Here is a 27,968-nt window from a genome sequence, read left to right on the forward strand (position 1 = left end):
AATATATTTTAGGACAAACATCAATTTATTATCGAGATATGCTCGATATTTAGTTGAAAATATGAGCCTCAAAATACTAGAGTAAGTGTGCCAAATTTCGGCCACCTTTGTATTTCGGCAACTTTGAGTGTAATTTCGGCCAAGCAATTAAATGAATTACAATTATGGATTTAATCTTGGAATAGTCGATGAATTTATTTTGCTTTTAAATATTTATACATTTTAGGATGTATTGACACAAAAATCGTTAAATTTGTGACAGATCGCTTGTGTTTCTAGCAGTCTTATGATTTATAGTGAAGTTCAGAGTGTTTTCCTACGAGGTTTTTCATGAAAGTAGATTAGTTTTCATTAAAGATTCTTTCTGTTTAAGATAATAGTGAATCATTCTTTAAATTTCGGGTAACATTTTCCATGCTAGATCCTGTATTTCGCGTAAAAAAGTATATACTTTGTGAGCGTCTCTCCGGTGAGGTAATGTTGCCTATTTCGGCAACATCTTTTGCTTTCATAAATTTCTTTTTTATTTTGTGTTTTTGCAATTTCTGAATTCTACAATGGCCAGAGAAAAAAACCATCGCCTCTATAAAAAATATGATGTGGAATAGGCCTTGGAAGAGTTCAGAAAGGTCAAACTGCTACGGGAAACTGCGCGTAAATTTGGGATGCTAAGGTAAACTTTTCAGGACTTCAGGACAAATTGCATGGAAGATCTCAGGGCTTGTGGGTCATATAAACGTATTAAAGTAAATATTCTTAAACTCGTTCCGTATGACGTTTTGAAATTTTCTATTCATTGCTTCACAAAAGGTGGTTACAAACAAGGTGGCCGGTATTACATTCAAAGTGGCCGGAATACTTTCCAAAGCAATGGCCTCAATTCTGAGACCAAGATCAAGATCAAGATCAAGAAAATTTCAAGATTTTGGTATTCTGAAATCAAAAAATCAAGATCAAGATGTCAAATCTGTCAAATGTCTTGGAATCTTGAAATCCAAGACACAAACCGTGTGGATATCAAGATTTGCAATTCTGGAACCAATATTTCAAGATTTCAAGACGTCAAATTTCTTGTTTTCTTGAAATAATTTCAAGAACCTGTCGGAGGTGCTTGGAATTTTCAAGATACTAACGATTTTAAGAGCTTCATGCGGAAATTGTTTTTGATGAGGAATATTTCTATAAGAGATGATACAAAAAGAGAAAATGACTATGATTAATACTATATTTGATCTTGTAATTTAATCGTAATGGTATGTATTTCTAGATGTATACGTTTCGAAGTACAATAGGGGAAGTGCTTATAATTTTGGACAGTCTGCTTATAAGCATCGAAGTTCCAAGTTTGAAGTGCGATATTTTCTATACTAATTGACATTTCTTGTTACTCTCTTTTCAGAAGGGTTGTTTAGAAACTTAGCAAGCTATTTATCGTCTTATTTTTATTAAAATTAGTTTTAATACGTTTAAAAATGAATTGAAATGTAGAAGTGAATTTGACTCTTATTTTGGACAACTTGTTTATTAATTTGTCCAACTTGGCTGTAAATTTGGACAGCTAATCCGCCTCAACAGGATGCCCATTGTTCTTCATTTGATGAACCAATCTTACCAAGTCCTCTTCCTGTTCATGTAAGGGAAACGTAGAATGTCACAGAAGCCCGGAAACTTTCCATATCATTCATTAAAGTGAGTTGACTTCGATACTCCAAGTACGTGCAGATTCGCTCATTCCCTGCCCTTTCCGGGAGCCTTTCAAGGCATTTCTCGCTACATCTCTTTCGTAGAGATGATGCTCCTTTGTTTCTCCAGGCATTTGTCCAACCTAGTCATCACAAAAGCTAAAACTTCACGAAATTTCGTGAGAAAAACACCTGTCCAAAATAAGAATCATCACCTCACTGGTGAATGTCTTAAACAATTTCCCATTTTTCACACGAAAAATATAATTCACAAAGCAAATCTCACTTCAGGTCAAATGTACAAATCATCAGTAACGTGAATCAACACAATATTCAATGAATATTCAATAATATCACTCAAAAACAGCGAACAAACTTTGTTAGTACTTCACCAAAACTAAATAAGACTGAAGTAAGCCACGAAGTTCTGTCATATTTCTCGTAAGCAATTGCTCACACTGAATTTTCAACAAAGCAATTTCAACTCAAATCATTTTCAAAATTTAACGTATTTAGTGTCAAAATCTTCCAAAAAGAACAAATATTTAGATAGAATTCATTTTTCATCAAATATTGGAATAAAAATCCATCATTTTAATCAATTTATTTTTAGTGTCCAATTTTACCCTCAAAGTGTCCAAATTTAGAAACTGTCCAAAATTATGAGCACTTACCCTACCCTGAAAATACCTGCAAAAGAATTACATCTTGAATAAGCATTTTATTGTTTATCACATGTCACAAGTTTTGTTTGCACTTCTTTTATGCCCGATTATGGACTGTATTATATTATTTAATGCAACATATAATTAATTTTTCTAATTTATACGGCGAAATTTCAACAAATTCGGCAAAGAAATGAAGATATTTGTCAGAAGTGACGTGTCGTTAAGTGTGGAAAATCTTGAAATCTTGGTTCTTAGCCAAGACATTTTAAGTTCCATTAATGTTTCGCGTCAGAATATCAAATCTTGATCTTGGAAATATTTGACAACTTGAAATTTTGATCTTGATCTTGGTCTCAGAATTGAGGCCAATGTCTATATTTTTATTAATTTTTCAATATTTTAGGAAGTGATTTAAAGAAAACAAAGATGATAAACAAGTTTTCAAGGTTCCATACAACCCTGCCGAAAAGGAAGTAACAAAAAATTTCAATATGTATTAAAAATATTGCATTTCAAACTTAGAACTTCAATGCTTATTTGCAACTATGCCGAATTTGGCACACTTACCCTATTTGGTATTTTTGTGTATGTTAATCGGTATATTAGGGATCCATTTAACTATATACGTGCATTTGTTTTTTAAATTTTTACAATAAATTAATAAAAAATAGATGTAATTGCAAATATGTACTCTTTACATCGGATCGTCACAAATTTAATCAGGTGTCTCACGGAAAATTGGTTTTATAAATTAAATCTGAATTAATGCACTGCATTTTTGTGACAGCTATATGGTAAAAACTAACTAATAATTTTCAAAAAGTCGTTTGAATTGGTGCAACAATATGGTAGTAACCTGACAATCCGAGATTAATGTGAAAACACTTTGAAAAGAAAAGGATTTTGAAAACATTTCTTTTAAAAGTAAATATAATTTTTGAAAATTCTTACAAATTATTGATAAACTCTGGACTGAAAAGTATTTCCGTATCTTCACACTACATCTAAAAAAAAAATTTAATATTTTTTGAATTACTACCGAAAATTTCTGGTATTTCAAAAGACCTCTCCCACATGTTTGCATTTACTCTGTACAGGAATTTCCGCTTGGAGTATGATGGCGCACTAAATAATTTGTATGATTCCCCTAAATGTATGCAAATATGAACTGTTGACGCTGAAAATATATTTCATACATCACGGCGTTTCCGTAACTTATTCCAAAAATATCTCCTGCGGGTATGCAATATTTCTGTGACACAGGAGTGAATTTGTGGGCTTTTTCGGTCCCGAAAATATTTTTCAAAACAGAATTCCCTGTATTGTTAATTGCGAATTCGCGATGTTTTTTTTCGATTTTGCAAAAGTGAAAATTACGCAGTTGCCAAGATATTGGAAAATAGTCAGATTGTTAAGAATCTCACCTAATATGTGGAGATGTGTACATGGTAGTAATAATGCATATTTGCAATGTAAGTTCAACGAGTGAGTTCAACGAGAAGACTTACGAAACAGCCACTACAGGGGGCCCCGGGATTATGTATATAATGGGATTATGCGAATTCATTTATGAATCTTCCATGTCTCTAGGAGCTGATTTCTGAAATAATTTTTCAAGTAACACCTAAACGTAAGCATTTTTTTTGAGGCTGTAAATTTGAAATGCGTAATTTATGAATCGTTAACGCTGAAAATATCCCGAGAAATTGGTGCAAGGAATATTTTGCATATATTATGACGTTTCTGCATCTAATTCGAAAGAAATCTCCTGAGGGTATGCAAATTTTCTTTATGCATAATATCATTTTCGCGGTTTCTTTTGGTCCCAAAAATATGCATAGTCCCGGGATCCCCTGTAGTTATAGGACTTGTTTCAAATGTCACTACGTATCCCTGATTTTTGGATTAGGTAAGTCGGTCATATTCGTTTCAAAGGTTGGTTATCAACGCTAAGTCGACGGCGGACATATTATAAACGGAAGGGGAGGGTGAAACACTTTCATGCAACTGAACCATATTTTAGGTTAGGACACATTCGATAAACTAATATGAACCGTATTCGAACTATAACTATGTTCAGCAGTTATATAATAGACGTATGACCAACTGGGAATTCTAAACGGTTGAGTGATAAATTGTACTAAATGCATTCACAATTTTTGAGTGTAAAATCGTATGGTAATTTTTCAAAATTTTTATTGGAATTTTAAAGAGATTTTAAAGAATCCTTTCCATTTATTGTTAGAATTATATGTAAAATTAGTTTTTCTTGTGTCAAGAAATGCTTGAAAAGTTTGTGGAATAAATTCAATAAGAACACCACGATGAATTGAGAGTAATTTTCTCGTGAGATTCTTTGGAAGTTTCATCACAAATTCTTTGAAATTCCACGAGGAATTTTAGCATCTAATTCTGTAGATGGTAAATTTCTCTGATATGATTTTCCTTCTTTTTCTTTATAAGGAGAAGGTATTTAGTGTACCCTCACTCCTAATCTAAGTCTATTCGGATAACTTTTTTTTTATAGCATTAACAATAAATACTGTAATAATCTCACACAAATACATAAAATTCGAAAGTATCTATATACATGTAATTTTAGAGAAAATTAACCTAACAAGATTAGGTGTGGGATTTAGATAAGTCGGATTTATTTACTGATCCCCATGTAAGTGGTTTCAGGAGGGGAAATGTGGCACATCAGTTGATGGAACAATTTGGAGAATTCTGACGCCGTTGTAATCGTATTATTAAGAACAGGTGCTTTCATGGAAAATTTACCGGGTCTTTTAGGGGATTAAGGGTGAAGTGAAACTGTATTTCACAACTTATTTTTTCTTCAAATTAATCCTCCTTTGCTAAAAAAAAAGTATTGCATATTTATAAAATATTTTATTCATACACTCACCATCATCTTCCATTTAGCCCTCTGCCAATGTCTTCTCAATGGGTATATACCATACCTTTTTCTTTGCTCAATCTCTCCTGTCACACATCCCCTCAATAATGGCATCCATATACAATAATATAACACAATATTTGAAGGGATAATGGTGATGTGAAATAAGGTATTTGCGCCAATATATGCGCACAATACCTTATATTTCATATATATATATAATACCTTCTGCGATGGGAATGTGGTGTTGTCTTGTGAGGAAATTGTCGACAATGCGACTTCCACACGACTTGTTTCCCAAACCACATCGTCTCGGCATCTTTCGGGGTGGGTTTTGCTGGTGAACATTTGTGGATTTCAGCATTTGAAAAGGCATCACACCCTATACGTTATGGAAAAGGGATGGGTTGGTGGGCAAATAACATGCTGAGAAAAGTTCCACAATCCATACAAGAGTGTGTTATGTAAGTGTTTTTGAAGCATTTCAATTGATGTATATGTATATATAGAGAAGCTGACAGGGTTAACTAAAAAAATGCATTATGATTGACATGATTGAATAAATAATAGAGAACAATTTAGCATTCGATATTAATGGCAACAATCCCAGAAAATTTCCTTTGACTCAAATTGGATTGAAATTTTAATCTATATTCTTACCTTCACAAGTAGAGTTTCAAAAATTCGAAGATCTATTTGAAAAGCCAAAAAAAAGACATTATTACTTCTTGATAATTCATAATTTCAAAAAATGGGTTCCGGTCTAAATCCCAAATGGATCTAAATCCAAAAGAACACAAGTTTTAAATGCGTCGAAATGGATGGGGTTTCGAAGATTGTTATCGAAAGCGTTAGAAAAGACATTGTTTGGATTTCGAAGTGTTTCGAGTGTCAAAATGTATATTTTTGTTTTGTTGTGGGAAAATCAAATCGGGAGATCCTTCCCATTCACAGTTGGAGTTTGATTTTTCAATTGTGTCTCGGATAAATGGTAAATTCCTCTCGTTCAGTGATAACCTTCCCGATTTGAGAACTCTCTCCGGTTGAGGTTTTCCCTTTACCGATTCGAAGGTATATCAGAGAGAACTTATCTAAAAAACCGTTGAAAGTTCGAACGTTAAAACCGATGAGTTACACAAAAGTGAGCAAGTTAATGAAAAGGATATTTATTTAAATGAAATTGCAATTCAAACGTTCTGCCATCCTGAAATTCCACAAAACTACACAAAAATTCACTTTTTGCAGCAAAAGTTTGCACACTGTTGTTGACATTGTTGACGATTGAAGTGTCAAGAACATCGAAATTCGAAATGGCAGAACAATCAGCGCCAAAGCGGCGAGTACGTGAACTTGCATTTGAGGCTTTCGGTAGATTTTCGAATAGGTTTGGTTTGGCTTTGGAGTGGTTTTGTCTCTTCGAAAGGTCATTACTAAACGGAGCCATTGAAGTTTATTTGCACAAAAAGTCGTTGATGTTCGAAGAATTCAAATACAGTTTCAAAGTTTCAAACTAAATTTTCGCTCCAGGAGGGACAATTTATGAAATATCACAACTGGAACCTGTAGCCGAATTTTACAATATCAAATTTGAGAATCCTATTCTCAAACTCACACTACTCAGAATACTCACATTGATTTGAGAACGTTTTGTTCGAAAAATCGCACGCAAATCGCACAATAAGATGCTCAATCATATTGCAATATTCATAAAAAATAATAAATAGTATCATTTTAGATGTTTTTGAACATATTTGTTTTTAGTAAATGTGAAAGATGAAAAGGTTGAGTTTACTCAATTATCAAACTCAAACTTTTTTGCTCAAACTCACACAATTTTACTCACATTGAGTTGAAACTCTACTCACATTGGAGACGCTCAGAGCAAGAGTGGTCTCCATTGTATGCCATTCCCTATTAAAACGCTCTACTTTTGCTCTGAGCATCTCATTGTGCAAGTTGCATGCGAATTTCGAACAAAACGTTCTCAAATCAATGTGAGTAGTGTGAGTTTGAGAATAGGGTTCTCACATTTGAAAATCTTATTCTCATATTTGATATTGTAAAATTCGGCTACTGATTATGATATTGATGTTACATGAATCTTGCTGCTTTGATTTTTCTCACACAGATGCATTTTGACACATGAGACACTTGAAATTCAAATAGGAAGTTCTTTGGCTACGAAATAAGAAGAAATGAGAACTGGAAATGTCTTTTCTTTGGTTTTTGAAACCGATCTTCGAATTTTTTAAACTTCAGCTGTCAGTGGAGAAATAATATTATAATAATAATGCTGGCACAACATTCCATGAAGGAACAAGGCCTTCCCGCAAGGGGATTTCTAGACACGTATAATTATTATTTTTTCTTATACGGTATGAGGTTATCCGGTGAAGCTCACTGGATGCAATCCGAATGCATTTAACTCCAGAAAAATTCCTGTTGACCTAAAAGGGATTCGAACCTGGGACACTTGCGTCATAGAGCGAGTACTTTACCACTTGACCCATTGAGTACCCAAAGGGATATACCTTTTAGATCGGTATAGTTTCATGAAATCAAAATTCGTTTCCTTTTCTTTCTCAAAAGACATAAGTCTCTCCCACTTTTTGAATTTCAAAAAGCGGAGCAAATAGATCGAAATTCCGAGTGATCAAAATCTCAAATCTTTCCGTACAGAAGTAGATCTTGAAAAATTCGAAAATCTATTTGAAGATACAAAAAAGAGACTTTCTTACTTCTTGATATTTCCGCAAGGTGGCTGAGGTACATCCTGTTCGAATTTCGAAGTACTCAAGTGTCAAAATGTGACAATCTTCACATTTTGTGAGGAAAAAAACAGAACAACGACGTTTACTGTTCTTACCCCAATATTTAATCACTCTATAATCACTGAGTAACTCTTTTGCCAGCTTTTTAGTGTGATATTTGATAAATTTTCCCCACCTTGTTCGAAAGTTTAGTATGAAAATTCGAAATTGAATTTCAATTCTTCGAACTTCAACGACTTTTTGTGCAAATAGAGTTTCATTTACCTTTCATCCAAGACACTATTGGAGAATCAAAATCTACTTCTGTTTAAAGCCAATATGAATAAAACATAACTGAATGGTATATGTCTCAGCTAACTGTTTTTATTCATCTTTCTTAGTCATTTTATTCTAGTATTGACTTTTTTTGCAAAGTAGAAAGAGAAAATTGTATAACTGCAGATTTTGTGGTTGACCCCTTAACATCAGCGGCAACCGTTAGCATATTAATTCAAAAGGGGGATGAATGGTGAGATATTTGTGCGCGTGTGCTGCAAAAGATGATGGTCTAGAGAGGCCTGAAGGAAGATGGCAGGGTGTGAAGGGGATACATGAAAAACAGGAGAAATATGTCAGGTTCATTGAGGGTTAAAACATGGAAAAACATGCGTCCTAGAATGTGAGACAGATTGCCATATCCTGACCCTTTCTGGCATACAGGATGTTGCATGTGGGGAAGTCGTCATCTGTATACAATTCAGAGAGAGAGGGGGATGTATTTGAGTGGGAAAAGGACCCGCAGACAGTCTGCTTTTCTTGGTTGTTGGAGAAAGTTGGTGATTGTGGTGAAAGAATAGTATTTAGGCGTTTTATTATTGATATTTTATATGTAGACTCTTTCTCTCTCTTGAAAGAATTCTCATGTTTTCACCAAGTATTATTACAAAAAAAAAATTAATTGCCTTTTGGGTAAAACACCATGAGATTTGCTCATTGGCACATTTAACCATGACGAGGGAAATGTGCAGCTAATTGTGTGATAAGTGCTCAAGAAAGGATTTAGCACGTTAGTTGGGCAGGAAAAAAATCCTCTGGGATATACATTACAGACGACTGTGAAAGATGGTGGAGAATTGAATTTTGTGGTTTGAGTGGCAAATTGTGATGGGATAAAAATAGATTAATAAAAAAAAAAGAGTAAAGTATATTGTGGGAATAAAGGAAAATTGTGTGGGAAATGATGTGAAAAATTGTGCTAAAGAGAAGAGACTAAAAAGAGTGTTGAGTATGTGATTAAGAAAATATTGCAGAATCGATTCTTTGGGGGTGCGCACTTGAGTTTTATGCTGAATTCTTTTGTGTTTCTTCACTTATTGAATTTTCCACAATTGCGCAAGATTTGGGAGAAAGAAAGAAATATAGTATATAGTACATGAATAATCACATATTTTAATAAATGATGAATATTCTTTTGCAATATTCTCTGTCAGACAGACAAATATTGGATGGATATACTTTGTTTGTTGAAGAAATACTGCAAATATTAATTTCAAAATATTGTAATATACTCAATATTTGACTCAATTTTTGAGGGAGAAAATTTAGCAGCCAGAAATTGTTGATTGCTCTTATCTAAATATTTATTTATAATTGAATATATAAGTTTAATTTGTGTAGTATTTGTGGTTTTTGTGTATTTTAATGAAATATTGAAAACTCTTGAATATCCCTTTCTCTTCATTCAATATTTGTCATTTTCAACCCCATATTTTTTCGATTAATTTAAAGTTACTTTTTTCCTCGTTTACTCAATATTATATATATCTAGCTATTAGTGATGGGAAACCCTCAATTAAATTTGAGTTTTCTCTCTATATGTTATAATTACACACTTAATGTATATTTAATATTAACGTATGTAAAAGTATTAATTCAATATTTCATGAGGGAACTTCAAAAGTGTTGTTTTTTTCGTGAGTAATTGGACATCTGCTGTAAATTTATTTTCTACAAAACGCCTTGGAAATTAATTACACACGTGTTCTGAATTAATAACAGTAGTGTACTACTTAATTTTTATTTTGGTAATTAGAGAAAAAACAATTAATTAAATAAAAATAGTTTTTTTACTCCAGACTTTTTGGATCGAAACAAAAAAAAAATTGCTAGAGTTGCCGGAGTTTAGACCATATTTATGCAATATGTCTCCCAAAAATCGCATGCAAGAAATGTGTCGAGGTGTTTAAACCATATTTAGAATTTTCTTTTCTTTTTTTTTTTACTTTTTTTTGACAAAAGGGTCTCTAACTAAAATACATGCTCAATATAGGTATTACCTTGATTTATGGTAGTTATGGTTATTATTAATCATATTGGGATAGGGCCGAAGGAACACCTCTTCGACAGGGAACCCTTATTGACACTATGACTAATATGACGTTTTTTCATTAATCTGCGTTTTTCGATAATGATAAGTGTTCGAATTTCGTATTCCAAATGGTACAGAGTAGGGTGGCAATAAGTCCTGACACGAGTTCTTAAGGTGCCAATAGGTGTTCCTTTCACCCTATATTTTTTATAATGGTTTTACAAATGTTATGGTGAATGTTAGGAAAGAGTTGAATTTCTGTGGCAAATTTATGACGAATAGTTTAATTTTTTTTAAGAAATCGCAGACTAAAAATTGTGCAAGAGAACTCCTTTTCAAAAGAAGTGTAGGCTTTATCGAATGGACTGCAAGATTCTGAGGAGCAAAATCTATTTTATGATCTGCAATATGCAATATTTTATCAAATATAACGAGTTAACTATCTATGCATTATAAATTTTACTTGATAAGGATTTTGATAAAGTTGTCATTGGTCAAGTTATGCTCTTGGTGTGTTTCTTCCAAAAATTTCTTGAAAGAAATACAAATATATGCCTAAATATCCAACAAAAAAAAAACTTGAGAAATACTTAAGATTCATATAAGAAAATGTTTTTATAGCTTTCCGAAAATTTGCATTAGAATTGGAAATTGCTAGAGCTGTCAATGTTAAGACCACACTTCTGTGGCATGTCTTCGAAAAATTGTCTGTAAGAAATGTAGTGAGCATCATCACACATGACTGTGCTGGCTTTTTTTTGATTTCTACTATCTGCTAATGCATTTTATATCAAAAAGGAAATTCAATAGTGAGGAAACAATCCGCTAAAATGCTTAAATTGTGGTTTATTGATTAAATTTTTGGTGGAAAGAGAAAGTGAAATAATATAATATATATATCCATATATATAGTAATTATATATATGGGAGACAAAAGTGAAATTGACACTCAATGCAATAATTCAATGCTATTCAAATATTTGATGTTAAATTAATTCATGTGAATAATGATGGAATGGATACCAAGAGGATTACCAAACATTCACGCACCAATACCAATTTGTGGTGAGAATTTATCTAACAAATTACATATGTTTAACTTTGATGATACCCCCTAGACTCCATCCCTATGTACCACTTAAATGTTGTATAAATGCGCAAAAGGGGGTGGTGAGACATGCCGCATGTATTTTGTCACTCAATAATTTATCAAATAATGAATGCTATGAATTGACATCTATTGACCAATATCTTGTGTGATTTATAAGTGTGATTGGTTTTGGAAACATAAATCACTATATCAGTAAATCATTTTTCTATTTCTCAAACTTCCCTATTTTATTTATCAGTGTTGTCATGTAATTTAAACAATAAAAAGATAATTAGCATTAAACATGACTAGTTCACATTTCTATAGCAATTTTCGCAAAGTGTGAAATTTAATTCGTGCTTATTTAATTGTTGGGAAAATGAAACGCTACTTCAGACAGCTATAAATTTCAATTATACTCCAAAACTTACCCCAAAATACTCAGTAGCATGCAATTCAGAGTTACTGTACACGGTTAGAAAAATACTGAGTGTTACACAATTTTTAACACTATTATATATTTTTTGTGTTAATTTACACGAAAAGTACATTCTTTTGGAAAAAGTTTATACAAGAATTGCTCACTTTTTACATTCTTACGTGAAACGAACAATAACTTTTGTTTTGTAAACATGTTTTTGACATTTAAATGCGAGTGAATTAAATGTAGATCTAGCCATCTCGCTCTCTCTCATATCAAACTTTTAAACATGTTTACAAACAAAAGTTATTCTGCGTTGGTCATTATGACCAGCGCACAATAACTTTTGTTTGTAAACATGTTTTCAAAATTTCCTATGAGAGTGAGCGAGATGACTAGATCTAGATCTCACTCACTCTTATTGAAATGTCAAAAACATGTTTACTAAACAAAAATTATTGTGCGTTGGGCATTATGCCCAACGCACGATAACTTTTGTTTGTAAACATGTTTTCAAAATTTCCTATGAGAGGGAGCGAGATGACTTGATCAAGAGCTCACTTACTCTCATTGAAATGTCAAAAATATGTTTACAAAACAAAAGTTATTGTGTGCCAGGCATTATGTGTGGTACACAATAGTTTTTGTTTTGAAAACAGGCTTTTGAAACTGTTCATAAGAATGAGCGAGATAACTAGATCTACATTGCATTCACTCTCATTGAAATATCTAAACCATGTTTACAAAACAAAAATACGGTGTGCAAGGAGTTATGACCAGCGCACAATAACTTTTGTTTTGTAAACATGTTATTGACATTTCAATGTGAATGAATGAGATCTAGATCTAGTTATCTCGCTCATTCTGATCGTAAATTTTGAAAACATATTTACATAAACAAAAGGTATTGTGCGCTGGACACTATTCTGCGACAGAGAATAATTTTTATATCTATTCATCTCACTCACCGTCATAGCCTGTGTCGAATATGTTTACAAAACAAAAGTTATTGTGCGTTGGCCATATTGCGCAATTTTTAAGATGTTTACAAAAATTGATCTGGCCATTATGCCCAACGCGCAATAAATTGTGTTTTCTAAAAATGGTTTTGACATTTCATGAATGAAATATAGATCTAGTTTTCTCGCTCACTCTTTTAAGAAGTTTCAAAAATGTGTTTACAAAACAAAATTTATTGTGCGTTTGGCATTCATTTTATGCAAATTACCAATCATATTTAATAATTTACAATTTTGTTGATGACATATATTTTTGGTAGAAAGGTAGAATAATGACTAGCGCAGAATAACTTGTTTGTAAACATGTTTTCAAAATTTCCCATAAGAATGAGCGAGATGACTAGATCTAGATCTCACTCATTCTCATTGAAATGTCAAAAATATATTTACTAAACAAAAGTTATTGTGCGTTGGGCATAATAGTTTTCATACAAAAGTAAACAAATATTCATCACTGTTTACACTTTTCTTTTACAGTGTATGCTAATGGCGTGCATAAAAGAGAGCTAGTAGATCCTGATGTATCAAATATAATCATAGTATATACAGCATTTTCATACAAAAGTCCTCTCAAATAGCTCAATGGCATGCGCATTAAATGAATTTTCCGACAAATGTGTTGAGATTGTTTTATTGAGTTTCATAGAGGATACAATTTTATAGCATAAGTGTCGATATTCAACACCATATTGTTATTTTGCAAGGAGATTTTCTCATTCAAAATCTATGAATGTATAAAACCGGTTTGTGTTTTTACTGAAATTAATATTTTCATTAAGCTAAAACCATGAAATTTTGAAAATTTGTATAAGAGTTGTGAACACTAAGAAAAGTCAGGGATTAAGGAAATTTTCGATGGACTTTTATTCAGTTAAAAACCCCTGACTAATGGCCTTTAGACACTAGACGAATTTATGTCCATATTTAAACAAATTCCCTATACGGGCTTGAGACCTGAGACTTATGCCCTAGACACACTTACGACTTAAGCCGAGAGACGACTTAGTAGAAAATGATAGAAATGTAGTTTGACGATTATTTCTAATATAATTACGCTAAGCCGTCTCTCGGCTAATCCTCAGGTCTGTCGAGACCCTTAGAGCGTCTTCAGACTAAAGGTTTAGCCCAGTTCCCAAAGGTCTCAAAACCTTAAAAAGCAAACGGCTTTTATTGATTTTTCAAAATCTAATTGGTAATTTGACATTAATACTCCAATTCTAAGTCAAATTTTTCCAAAAAATCTTGACTGATAAAATATTACAGCTGAATGTTGAAACGAAGAATAACTTCAGTTGAACCTCAGATTAGCGTTAATCTAGAGTTAAAATTAAGCTAGGTTTAAATATTTTTTCGTATGCAGAAACGAGGAATAGTGCTTTGGCGTAAGCTGTTTTTGTCATACGGCAACCCCATTATTTTGGCTTTTCTGGCATGCCAGAAAATGTCAATTCGTCAATGTTTTCGTTCGATTTAGCAAGATTCCACGGCTTTTCCTCGTTATTTGGTAATCTTGAACCACCAGACTTGCTAAAAATTCTTTAAAATAAAATAGGAATCAATATTGTGGATGTGAAAGAATGTGCATGTTTTCTGAGTGCAAAAAAGCGCGATTCCCGCGACTCATACTTCAGTGGCGACTCATTGAAGTTGCATATATGGTGGATGTTTCTTTTGATTTCAGGCAAAATTGGCTTTTTTAGAAGCTGTAAATAGAGTGAGAGCCTTATTTCTTTTCATTAAGTCCACTAAAGTGCAGATTATATCAATTTGGTATCATTTCACAGTATTTTCGAGAAGAATACGGATAGATGTGGACAGGTTTATTCCATCTTTAAGCCAAAAATTATACCTCCGAAATCGGGGGTCTAATTTTTGGCTTAAACGTTAATCCACTGTTTAAATTTATTCTATTTCTCGTTCAAACATTAGAAAACGGTGGATCATCCTAGAATTATCTTTATACTTCGATTCAACATTCAGCTGTTAGAGAATTTAAGCTATATGGCTAAGCCTTAGGTCTGAAACCCGCATTAACCATATGGTTTAACTGATCTATTTTTTAACAATCAAGATTTTTTGGAATAATTTAAATTAGGATTGGATTATTAAAGGGTAAATGTCATGCTGAATTTTGAAAAAAAGCAATAAAATTGGTTGCTATTTACAATTTTGAGACCTTCGGGAACTGGAATCAATTTAAACCTTTAGTCTGAACACCGCTGTACGCTTGTGTAGGAAAAACTCTTCAATATGGGCATAATTTTTCTTAGTGTGTAGAGACTATAAGGGCTTGAGAACTAATAATTGAGAACAGTTCTCACCGCCTCTTGTGATTGATAACAGTGCCCTCACGCGGCGGAAAAAGTTAACAGTTTTTGTAAGTTTTATTGTATTTCAGTCTTCGTTTAAAGTTTGTCAAAAGGATGTTCCTTTGCCGATTCAACATTTTTTTCATATTTTATTATATTAAAAAAAAAAAAACTTTTGACAAACTTTTAAGAATTAGCGTTAAGATTCTTACATTATTGGGATGCTTAAATTATTTTTCTGATGTTATCATCCTAAATTTTGTGATCCTTTTTGTCGTTGTTGTTGTTGGTTGAGGAGATAAAATAAGTTTTGTGTAAATATGTGAGAGCATCCTTGTGAATTGTGTGTAACATATATATGATGGATATGAATTTGACAGCTGTGGTCACATTTCACGATTTTACGACTCATCTTTCCGTTGGCACATTGGTATATACTCTATTTACCTCCTCGTACCATCATCACGTTTTTTCGCCTTTTTCTTCTGTCGTTTCCTCCTTTCCGGATGTATTTGACTCCTCGATGTTGGTTGTGTATCAACATGGATAATATCACCTCAACCCTCAAGTCCCAGGGGGCTCTCTCTTGTGTATTTATGTATATACGTTATGTTTCTCTACAGCTATTTGGTAATGTGTTCACTCTAATACTGTTTATATATAGATATGTTTCATTGGGTATATATTGAGAGGAGACGAATATTGTGGGCGAGTAGCAAAGGAGGGTGGAATGGTGAAGTAGAGATAATCGTTATTTTCTTATTTTACGATATTTGCACACTTTACGGCCATGGAGCTTCCCCCAAATGATAACTCAGCTATTTGGTCATGTTATTTCTTTTCCCTCTGTTATACATGAGTTTTTATCGTCACAGTGTTATGTCGTATTTAGTGGGTGGTTTTCTCTCAATTTGAAGAGACTATCAGTAGGGGTCCAGTATGGGGAATGTTGTGCAAAAGAATATTATGAAGGAGAGAGAAAGTGAGAGAAAACATTTGTATGTCTGAGAATTGTAAAAGATAGGCAAATATCCTCTGAGTTGTGATAATCTCCTCTACTTAGAACTTTTAGTGATGCTATAATTAATGTTTTTTCAGAGTATTAGGTTACATCATGAAAAACTTTCTATTAGTATCCTGAGCACATGAAAAACTAATGATTAGACAAAATTTCTTGAATTTACTCCTATTTGTTAATTAACTATTTCGAAGGGTTATGTGAAAATTTTGTAATTAAAATACTCCTCGAAAATCATATACAGTTCGACTCCGATAGAATCAACAGAAGTTACTATTACACTCGTTAAAAATTGTCTCAGGTTCTTACTTAACAAAAGTAGTTTAAAAGTTTGACAATAAACCTGGTATTTTATACATTTTTTCACGATGTTTAAAATTTTTAGAATAGAGTCAATTTCTCGGAGTCGTACTGTACAAATTGACTGGTACATAACAATATTAGGTGAGATTCTTAACAATCTCACCTACTATAATCCTAACAAAATTTCATGTCCTCCGATCGCGCTCAAACTTGGCCAAAATGTGTTTCGCCACTTCCTGATCACGAATATATGGGGGGCTAAGTTACGTTCCCGGCCGGCCGGCCGCTCTTTGGAGCTTAATAGCTCCTAAACTAAAAAAGATATCGACTTGCGGTTTTCGGCAAAGGTTATATATCGCATGAAAATTGCAACTTGGTGCATTGACCCCCCACCCCCCACCCCTCCTTCCGCCATTTTGAAGACCCCCCTTTTTTTGTTTTCTCAATAGCTCCGCCCCTATGGCATCGATCGGGCTCAAATTTTAGTATGTTATAGCTGGGCCTTAGAGCTTTCCATCAATACCAAACTTAAGGTCCCCCGACCCCCCTGACCCGAGCTATAAGGGTCCAAAAAAAATTTCTTAAAATGGCCATAACTCCGGTTCTAATTGTCAGAATTTAAAAAATGAGGACTTTTTGGAAAGCTCTCGTGAAATGCCACTTCCTCTTCTAACATCGCAAGTTCATAAAACCACCGCTAGGGGCGCTTTTTTTAAAAAGAAAATTTTTAAATCTTAAAAGTTAAATAACTCAAAAATTCCTTATGCGATCGGGCTGAAATTTTAGTATGTTGTAGCCGTTGATTATACCTATCAAACAAAAAAAACCTTAAGTCGATCCATAACCCCTGACCCGAGCTATAAGGGGTCAAAGTTCGAACATTGACCGGCCTCTATCTCCGGTTCTAATTAACATATCGACATAAATTTTACCTTTTTGGTTTCGTCTCGATGAGCACTTTCAGATGGAAGTTCAAAAAATCACCACAGGTGGCGCTGTGATAACGTCAAAATTCATCGAAATTCAAAGACATTTTTCTCAAAAACGGCATTGTGCAAGTTAATCAAATTTTAGTATGTTGTAGTCCAGTCTAGGACGTTTCCAAAATGGTGCGTATGTGCGCTGTGGTTTCAATAGAACCGGAGATATGAGGGGTCAAAGTTCACGAAATTCAAAAAATCATATCTCCGGTTCTATGTGACCGATTTTGATGAATGAGGGCTTAAACGAAAGATCTCACCAAATGCTACAACTTTCTAGAATATTTGAACTTCGCGGGACCAACACCAGGGGCGCCACAGTCGAAAAATCAATTTCAATATCACATAACCTCAATTATCTCGACTGTCGCTGAACCGATTTTGATGATTACTTCGACATAATTGTAGAGGACATTTGTCTCTACATTTCGTCCATACATCATTTTCCGCTCAGACTACGCTATCACTCCGATTTTGCCGTTTAAGTGTGAAAAAATTGATTTTTCCAATAATAACGCTTTGAAATCACTCAGATGCCAATTTGACTGCCTCTACTCCACCAAGACACTTAAAATAGGGTTTTAAATGGAAAATCCCACAGAATACAACAATTCTTTGATATAGTTGAAGTTCAACAAATGACTACTTGGGGCACTCTGGATGAAAAAACGAGTTAAGAAACAAAAAACCTCGATTATCTTGGCTTCTGAGTAATCGATGAGATCATGTTCTATGGGAAAATTATAGAGAACATTCTGGTCTACATTTCACCCATATAACACTTTTCTGTCAGTTCATCCAAATCCTTGATATTTTGGTTTAAATACAAAATTTGTATAATTTCACGAATTTGATTCAAGATGACTGAATGGCGTCTCCCAACTTCAGCTCTAAATCGAATTTGCATGCACTCCGAGTTAGCTCACGTTAAGAATCTCACCTACATAAGCCGGTTAGGATTATCTGTCCCTTTATTTTGTAAAAATCTTTTTGAAAATATGTATAATGTCTAGCATACAATAAATTTTGATTTGTAAATGTGCTTTCGACATTACCTGTGAGAATAAGCAAAATAACTACATCTAGATTTCGTTCTCCCTCATAGTAATGTCTAAAACGTGTTTACAAAACAAAAGTTATTGTGTGTCGCAGAATAATGCCCAACGCACAATAAGTTTTGTTTTGTAAACATGTTTTTGACATTTTAATGAGAGTGAATTAAATCTAGATCTAGTCATCTCGCTCATTCGCATGGGAAATTTTTAAAACATATTCACATCATATTCTTCACATTGTTGTGAGGGAAAAAAACAGGACAACGACGCTTATTATTCTTGTCCCATTATATAATCACTGAGTAACTCTTTTGCCAGCTTTTTAGTGCAATATTTCATAAATTTTCCCCGCCTTGTTCGAAAATTTCGTATGAAAATTCGAAATTGATATTGACTTCTTCGAACTTCAACGAGTTTTTGTGCAAATAGAGTTCCATTTACCTTTTATTCAAGACACTATTGGAGAATCAAAATCTACTTATGTTTACACCCATAGATGCTTAAAACAAGGTTTTGTTATTTTTTTTAGGAACCTATAGGTTCCTAAAAAAATATATAGGGTACCCCTATATACCCTATAGGGTATATAGCCTATATATAGGGTATATACCCTATATATAGGTTTCTATATATAGGGTAAATTAAGCTAATTGAAAAGCTGCTCTAAATGGAAATTGTTCGCTACTCCAAATGGAAACGTAATTGTTTTCATTATAAATACAGTACTAAATTATTATATTTATATATTTTCTATACCACAGTTTCATTATTTAGTTAATTTTGCTCCAAATGAAGCGAAAATCCATTCATATTCACAAATTTTAATTTGTTAATTTCTTAGAAAAATTAAAAGTGTACCTTTTCACCATCGAATTTTTCATCGATCGACCATGTTTTCCAATGAAAAACACAATAAGTTGACTGTTCTTTATTCGTTTTGTTAAAGATTTATGACATATTTCTTGATAATTTTAGTTAAATTAAGTGCTAATCTTTATTGTTAACGGTACGTGAAGTTTTCAAATGAAATAACTACCTATTTCGTGAACAAAAAGGGTTTTTCTGAAGTGTCTGCAAATGCTTTAATAGGAAACCCTGGAAATATAATTTTTTTTGGAGATATTTTCTTATTGTTTTAGATGGGAAAGGAGAAAAGACCAGGATTAAGAACAAATCCTGCGCTCAAGAGCAACTCAACAAGGTTTTGGAAGCCTTTCGTCGCGGTTTCACTTACACTGTTTTTCTCCAATTAGAAAATTTCCCTTGTCTCCATTTGGATTAATATGTTTCCAATAGAAGCATTTTACGCTCGCGTATTTTTCTTGTATTTAAGAAGTTTTCAAAAATTAGGGGAAAGTGCTCTCTCTTCGAACGTTCATGCCTCCGAATAATGTGAATTTCTTTTGTTTTTCGTAAGAGACTTACATTAAATTATCAAGGAATTATAAACAATTGATGATAAGCCAACTAATATTTAATAAAAATGTGTAAGTCTCTTAGAAAACGTACGAAGGGAGAGTACTTTCCCCTATCTAAAGAATTTTCGCTAAACAGTTACATTCTAGAAGAGTCAAGGAGCAAATTTATGTAATTCTCTTCAGAAAAAATATGAACTTAATGTTTTGAATCTTCTGTCAAAGTTAAAGCGTCTGGAAATGGTTTTGAATTAGGACATTTACCCTATATATAAAACAATTTTTTTTTAATTTTATTATTATTTAAACAGCTCGTAATAATTTTAAATAAAATATTTGGGTAAAACTGCAAAGTTCACACATAATTATCACGCTTAGATAATTATTACATTATTATCAATAATTGATAATAAGCTAACTAATATTTAAGAGAAATGTGTACTCTTAGGAAAAATAAAAGAAAATTCACATTATTCGAAGGCATGAACGTTCGAAGGGAGATTACTTTCCTCTAGGTCTTTTCTGAAAATTTGAGGCATTGGACTACCTATTAAAACATAATATTGTAATGGGCCAATAATAACAAAAAGAAAAATAAATCGTCCGAAGGTAACACGCTTTCCCCTATCTGTTTTTTTTTCATTTCAATTAGATTTCTCACATTCAGTGTGCCTTTAAAAAGTTTTAATTTAAGTTCGCGCCTCTTGATATACCATTACTTTGAAAACTCTAACTAAAAAAGTTATACTGCTCACTCAAAAAGTTTCATAAACAATTTAACATAAATTTATGTGCTCCCCTTTATACTGTATTCGTATATTTAAATGAAGTGCCTATTTGTGAGATTATCAACAACTCTAACAAAATCCAAACAGTTTTCAAATATTTGAAAAATGTTCGGCAATACAATAGAATTTATTAGCATTTTTAATGTAATAAGAAAGCTTAGGGTAAGTGTGCCAAATTTCGGCATAGTTGAATATAAGCACCGAAGTCCTAAGTTTGAAATGCAATATTTTAAATTCATATTGATATTTTCTGTTACTTCCTTTTCGGAAAGGTTGTGTAGAACCTTGAAAACTAGTTTATCAGCTTTGTTTTCTTTAAATCACTTTCTAAAATATTGAAAAATTAATAATAATATGAACATTGCTTTGGGTAGTATTCCGGCCACTTTGAGTGAAATACCGGGCACCTTTTTTCTGACTATCTTTTGTGACAAAACGGATAGAAAATTTCAAAACGTCAAGCGGAACGAGTTTAATATTTAGGGCCTCTACACACTAGTAGAAATTTCTTTAAAAAATGCCTTTTTAAAGAAAATTTCCCCTATCCTTGTAGGCAGAAACGTCAGAATTCTTTAACACTTCGTAGAACCCTAACTAAAAGTGCCACGGAAGGACCAAGTGGCAGCCGCTGCCATTTATCGAATTTTACATAATATTTTGATATTTTTACTTATATTTAAACATTCGGAGCTTTAGTCAGTTCTTTTCTGGTGTCTGAATCAGAAATTTCATCTCCTTGGGTACTGTATCTAAAGATTTTTAACCATTCGATGTTTTCATCTTTATCAGAATCATGGAGTAAGGGAAAGTGGTCTGCCTTTGAATGCGGCAGCCTTTGAATGTTTCAATTTTTCTCTTATTTTCCAAAGCAAAAATTCTACTTTTTTAACAATAGTTAATACTATTAACTAATTTCTATTAACTTCGCTTAACAAAATGGATTTTGAGCTTTGGGAAATAAGAGAAAAATTGAATAATTCCCATAATGATTCATATTTCCCAATTCAATATTTCCCATAATTCTTCTCAATAATTTGCAAAAACACTTTCAATTTGTTCTTTTAAGTCTTTTATACACTAATAATCAAGAAAATTACATCTGCAGAACGTCAAACTCCCATATAAAATGCATATGGCAGCAACTGCCACTTGGTCCTTCCGAGTGCAGTTTTTTACATTAATATTTAATTTTTATTAAAAATTTAATAACGAAAAAATAGCCAGATAAATTCTGCACGCATTCAATCAGGCCTCTAGGTGAAATGATATATTCTTCACTATAAAAAATAAATTGAAAACAAAATTGGTAGCGGCTGCCACTAGGGTCCTTCCAAGTGTTAAAAGCAAAATGAATTCATTGACTAGTTATTCGAAGATAACATACATAATTTTAATTAACTTATTTCCATGGCCGAAATTACACTCAAAGTGGCCGAAATTTGGCACACTTTCCCTAATTTGAGATGTAGGGAAAAATGGTCTGCCTTTGAACGAAAAATGATGTTCAAAATTTGAGATCTTTTTCAGAGTAAACTACAACATGAATTTTACTTTGCACTACACCAAAAAATTCTCTTGTTCATTAAGCTTCTATGCTTACCCCATTTAGGACCCGCAAGTCCTCAGTTTTTCCTGGTGAGGAACTTGAAAATGTGATGTCGATATATTCAAAGGCAGCCTGCATGGTCTGCCTTTGAATGTGGTTGAGGCAGCCTTTGAATCTTAATTTTTCACTGAGAATATTAGGGCTGTAACATTAAACGGCCCATAATTGATTAGCATGAACCCTAATGCACTCAATAAAACCACCACTGTAGTCAAAAGTCATTATACAACAACATTTTTTTAATTTTTCTGAAGCACTGCTTTTCACTTGAAAATTTATAAGAAAACGCCATTGAATTTGACAATTTTCAGTTTGAAACATCAACTATCTAATAGTTAATAGAAAAGAATTTATGCTTTAAGGAAAAATGAAAAAAAATTACAATATTCAAAGGCTGCCGCATTCAAAGGCAGACCACTCTCCCCTAAATATAAATTACAAATAAACTGCAAAGTAAAAAGAAATATTTGCAGTATCCGGATAATTTTTGTTTGGTTTTTAGCTACTTCTATTTTTTTTTGGTAAATTATGAGTAAATTGGTCATGAAAAGTTGAAAACTGAGCGGGTGATCACAATATTGACTTTTCAGGAAAGCAAGAAATGCGGCGATAATTTACACAGTTTACAATAAAACTCTTCTTTGCAGTTCAACCAAAACCAGGTCAGAAGAGACCAAGTCCAGCACCACCAATCCCATCATCGCCACATTTGCATCAGAGTGCGGCACAGTTGTCAAATCACGTGTCCAATCACTTGCCACCGGGAGCCGGGAGTGTGTCCGGCGTGGCTCAGAATCCCGCCACCAGTGGCCGTGGACCCTTTGCATCGGCGCTGCGCAACTTGGCGAAGCAGGCTGACATCAAGGATGAGGATGGGGGGACAACTCCGGTTGGGGGCGGTGGTGGGGGTGGTGGGGTGTCTGCTGGTGGTGGTGGTGCAAGTGGAGCCAATCCAGCCAGTGGCGCCGGTGGAAATCTCAGCAGTGATGCCGTTCGAGGTGTAAACAGTGGTGCGACATCACTTATGACGACGGTGCAACGAAGTGGAACGCACGATGGCAGGGTGACAGGAGATGGGCGTGGCAGCTCAAATCAGACACACACGTCCGATGTCAGACAATCGGTGGTTGCAGATGATCGAGGTGTCAAGAAGAGGACATCATCACCACCACCTGAAAAGGTATCAGTACAATTTGCTTCCCAATTCTGCATTCCACTCCCCTCATTTTCCCACCTTTTTCAAATGAATTTTGCACTTGATGCAATTTGCATTTGATATTAATGCATTGCCATTATTTGTGCTTGCAGATGGCACGTTTGAGTAGCATACAGCCAGATTTGGCATTGGCCAGGAGTGGTTTTCAGCCATATCGACCGGATGAGAGGTTGACCCATCCAGCTGGTGCATTTCCAATTGAAGCCTACACTTCATTCGGGGCTATTCCGGGCCTTCCTCCAGGTAAGAATTTACTATTCTATTGCTTTTATTGTTCAAGTTCAACAGACACACTGAGAGAAATTTTCCTAACGATCTATAAAAGAAAAGTGGACACTTTCAATTAGCATATTCTTCTTCTAAATTCTATCATTTATAATAAAGTTTTTCACTCAGACGTAAAAATTTATACCACTGAGAGAAATCCGAAAAAGTTAAAATAACATTCCGGAAATGTTAATTTTACCCTGCATTATTGATCCGAAATCGGTGTAAATATTACATCCTTTTTAGATGTATTAGATGTTAAAGTTACCCTTTTTCATGTTATTTTTACCCCTGAAAAGGTGTAAAATTAACATAAAAAAAAGTTGATATATTTTTACACCTAAAAAGTGTTAAAGTTCTGAGGAAAATAAGTTAATCGCACCCGTTTTTTTCTCAGTGCAGGAATTTCCATGCATTCCTTTCTTCAGTCAGTTATTTTTTTATATGATGTTGTGCAATTAGATATCATTGAAGTGTTTGGATCGACTCTGAGGGAAAAACAACTCTTTCCATAGGTTTCGGCTCGAGATTTAATTCATTGGGTCTGAAATGAAATGAACAAAAATTGCTAATCTTATTCTAGGAGGCTTCTGTTGTCTGTCTTTGTTTGCATATTGATAGCTCAGAATTTGCATAATGGTTTTCTTGTTAAGATCAAATTTTCTGTTGGGGAATTTGAAATTTGTCCAGTTTCTATAAGTACTAGCTTGAAAAAGAACAACGGCGTACGACCAATACAGCATACACTGTTGAGTCGAAAGCTCTGGAAAGAGTTATTTTTCCGTCACAGTTGATCCAGTTTTCGGTTAGCATTCCTAGTCTATACTAGTAAAAATGAAAGGGTCACCGATGATCCTTTGAAAGGGTCACTGTTTTGACACCAATTTATCTCCAATTTATTCGAATAAATGAATAAAAACAATGAAAAAGTCATCTTTAGTGTTCGCTCAGATGAGAGAAATACGATAAGGGTAATAAATTTGCTATAAAACATAATCTGTCGTGATAAATATGCACACAAAATTTCAAAAGATTCAAGTGAACCTTTCAAAGGATCAAATATGATCGATTTTTGTTGAAAAGGGTCAATTTGACTCTTGTATTTTTACCAGAGTTTACATAGGCGCACTTGTTGCCTAGAAATCTTCAACATTTACCCAAAAATTGAAAAATGTCGTTGAAGCCATTTTCGAATTGAACAACAGAAAACATGGTTACGTAAGATTTAACCTTGAAAAATTCAAAAATGAAACACCTTAAAGACATTGTCATATATGAAGAAGTTTCTGTATAGACACCTTTTGAAACGAAAAATCAAAAAAAGAAAAGGGTTGCTCGACGTGTGTTCGAGATAAACCAAATAAACTGTTTTCGAATAAAAAAGGACAGGGAGGAGTAAACGGAAAATGTAGATCAAGTTGCAGGTCATTCCACTTAATACTTTGGCCAACTTTTTAGTCTAAAAAAAAATCCTGGAAATTTTCCTTTAATTGAATTGATAGAGTTGTCTACTACACTATAAGTATTCGCAGACTTACGTATTTCTTCTTCACTTTCTTTGCTCATTTAGCTCGTAGAGTTGATGCTTCATTGTTTCGTTGAGCATTGTTTGACCCAGCCTTCACAAAAATGAAAAACTTATGGAATTTCAAGAAACAAAACAACTGTGCGAAATTAGAAACATAGATTTAATGGTGAAGCTTTGACAAAATTGTGAATTTTTTACACGAAAAACGTGATTTACAAGGCGTATTAGGTGAGATTCTTAACAATCTCACCTACTATAATCCTAACAAAATTTCATGTCGTCCGATCGACCTCAAACTTGGCCAAAATGTGTTTCAGCACTTCCTGATCACGAATATATATGTGGCTAATTTACGTTCCCGGCCGGCCGGCCGCTCTTTGGAGCTTAATAGCTCCCAAACTAAAAAAGATATCGACTTGCGGTTTTCGGCAAAGGTTATATATCGGGTGAAAATTGCAACTTGGTGCATTGACCCCCCACCGCCCACCCCTCCTTCCGCCATTTTGAAGACCCCCCTTTTTTTGTTTTCTCAATAGCTCCGCCCCTATGGCATCGAGCGGGCTCAAATTTTAGTATATTATAGCTGGGCCTTAGGGCTTTCCATCAATACCAAACTTAAGGTCCCCCGACCCCCCTGATCCGAGCTATAAGGGTCCAAAAAAAATTTCTTAAAATGGCCATAACTCCGGTTCTAATTGTCAGAATTTAAAAATTGAGGACTTTTTGGAAAGCTCTCGTGAAATTCCACTTCCCCTTCTAACATCGCAAGTTCATAAAACCACCGCTAGGGGCGCTATTATTAAAAAGAAAATATTTAAATCTTATAAGTTAAATAACTCAAAAATTCCATTGTGCATCGGGCTGAAATTTTAGTATGTTGTAGCCGTTGATTATACCTATCAAACAAAAAAAACCTTAAGTCGATCCATAACCCCTGACCCGAGCTATAAGTGGTCAAAGTTCGAACATTGACCGGCCTCTATCTCCGGTTCTAACTAACATAGCGACCTAAATTTTACCTTTTTGGTTTCGTCTCGATGAGCACTTTCAGATGGAAGTTCAAAAATTCACCACAGGTGGCGCTGTGATAGCGTCAAAATTCATCGAAATTCAAAGTCACTTTTCTCAAAAACGGCATTGTGCAAGTTAATGAAATTTTAGTATGTTGTAGTCCAGTCTAGGACGTTTCCAAAATGGTGCGTATGTGCGCTGTGGTTTCAATAGAACCGGAGATATGAGGGGTCAAAGTTCACGAAATTCAAAAAATCATATCTCCGGTTCTATTTGACCGATTTTGATGAATGAGGGCTTAAACGAAAGATCTCACCAAATACTACAACTTTCTAAAATATTTGAACTTCGTGGGACCAACACCAGGGGCGCCACAGTCGAAAAACCAATTTCAATATCACATAACCTCAATTATCTTGATTGTCGCTGAACCGATTTTGATGATTACTTCGACATATATATAGAGCACATTTGTCTCTACATTTCGTCCATACATCATTTTCCGATCAGACTACGCTATCACTCCGATTTTGCCGTTTAAGTGTGAAAAAATTGATTTTTCCCATGATAACGCTTTGAAATCACTCAGATGCCAATTTGACTGCCTCTACTCCACCAAGACACTTAAAATGTGGTTTTAAATGGAAAGTCCCACAAAATACAACAATTCTTTGATATAGTTGAAGTTCAACAAATGACTACTTGGGGCACTCTGGATGAAAAAACAAGTTAAGAAACAAAAAACTTCGCTTATCTTGGCTTCTGAGTAATCGATGAGATCATATTCTATAGGAAAATTATAGAGTATATTCTGGTCTACATTTCACCCATATATCACTTTTGTGCCAGTTCATCCAAATCCTTGATATTTTGGTTTAAATACAAAATTTGTATAATTTTACGAATTTGATTCAAGATAACTGAATGGCGACTCACAATTTCAGCTCTAAATCGAATTTGCATGCACTCCGAGTTAGCTCACGTTAAGAATCTCACCTACATATGCCGGTTAGGATTATCTGTCCCTTTCAGATCTAATGAACAAATCAATGTTTACGAAAATTAACTGAATATTCAATAAATATTTGATATCATTTAAAAATAAATAGGGTAAAGGCTCATAATTGTAAGCATCGATGTTCCAAGTTTGAAGTGCGATATTTTCGATACTAATTGACTTTTCTGTTACTCTCTTTTCAGAAGGGTTGTTTAGAAACTTAGCAAGCTATTTATCGTCTTATTTTTACTAAAATTAGTGTTAATACGTTTAAAAATGAATTGATATGTAGAGGTGAATTTGACTCGAATTTTGGACAACTTGGTTATTAATTTGGACGACTTGGCTGTAAATTTGGACAGCTAATCCGCCTCAACAGGATGCCCATTGTTTTTCATTTAATGAAACAATCTAACCAAGTCCTCTTCCTATTTATGTAAAGGAACCGTAGAATGTCACAAGAAGCCCAGAAGCTTTCCAGATCATTCATTAAAGTGAGTTGACTTCGGTACTCCAAGTACGTGCGGATTCGCTCATTCCCTGGCCTTTCCGGGAGCCTTTTAAGGCTTTTCTCGCTA

At 33.8% G+C, this 27,968-nt stretch overlaps 1 protein-coding gene across 7 annotated transcripts in view; it reads left to right on the top strand.

Annotated features, from left to right (window-relative positions):
* Nucleotides 1–27,968, top strand: part of LOC129802985 (uncharacterized) — a 101,357-nt gene that overhangs the window by 65,382 nt on the left and 8,007 nt on the right. For all 7 annotated transcript variants that reach the window (XM_055849253.1, XM_055849259.1, XM_055849256.1 and 4 more), the window contains exons 10-11: nt 23,019–23,551; nt 23,680–23,830. In XM_055849253.1, the coding sequence (XP_055705228.1) occupies nt 23,019–23,551; nt 23,680–23,830 (684 nt within the window). The remainder of the gene's footprint in view (nt 1–23,018; nt 23,552–23,679; nt 23,831–27,968) is intronic.

This window comes from Phlebotomus papatasi, chromosome 2, assembly GCF_024763615.1.
Source record: "Phlebotomus papatasi isolate M1 chromosome 2, Ppap_2.1, whole genome shotgun sequence".
Lineage (NCBI taxonomy): Eukaryota > Metazoa > Arthropoda > Insecta > Diptera > Psychodidae > Phlebotomus > Phlebotomus papatasi.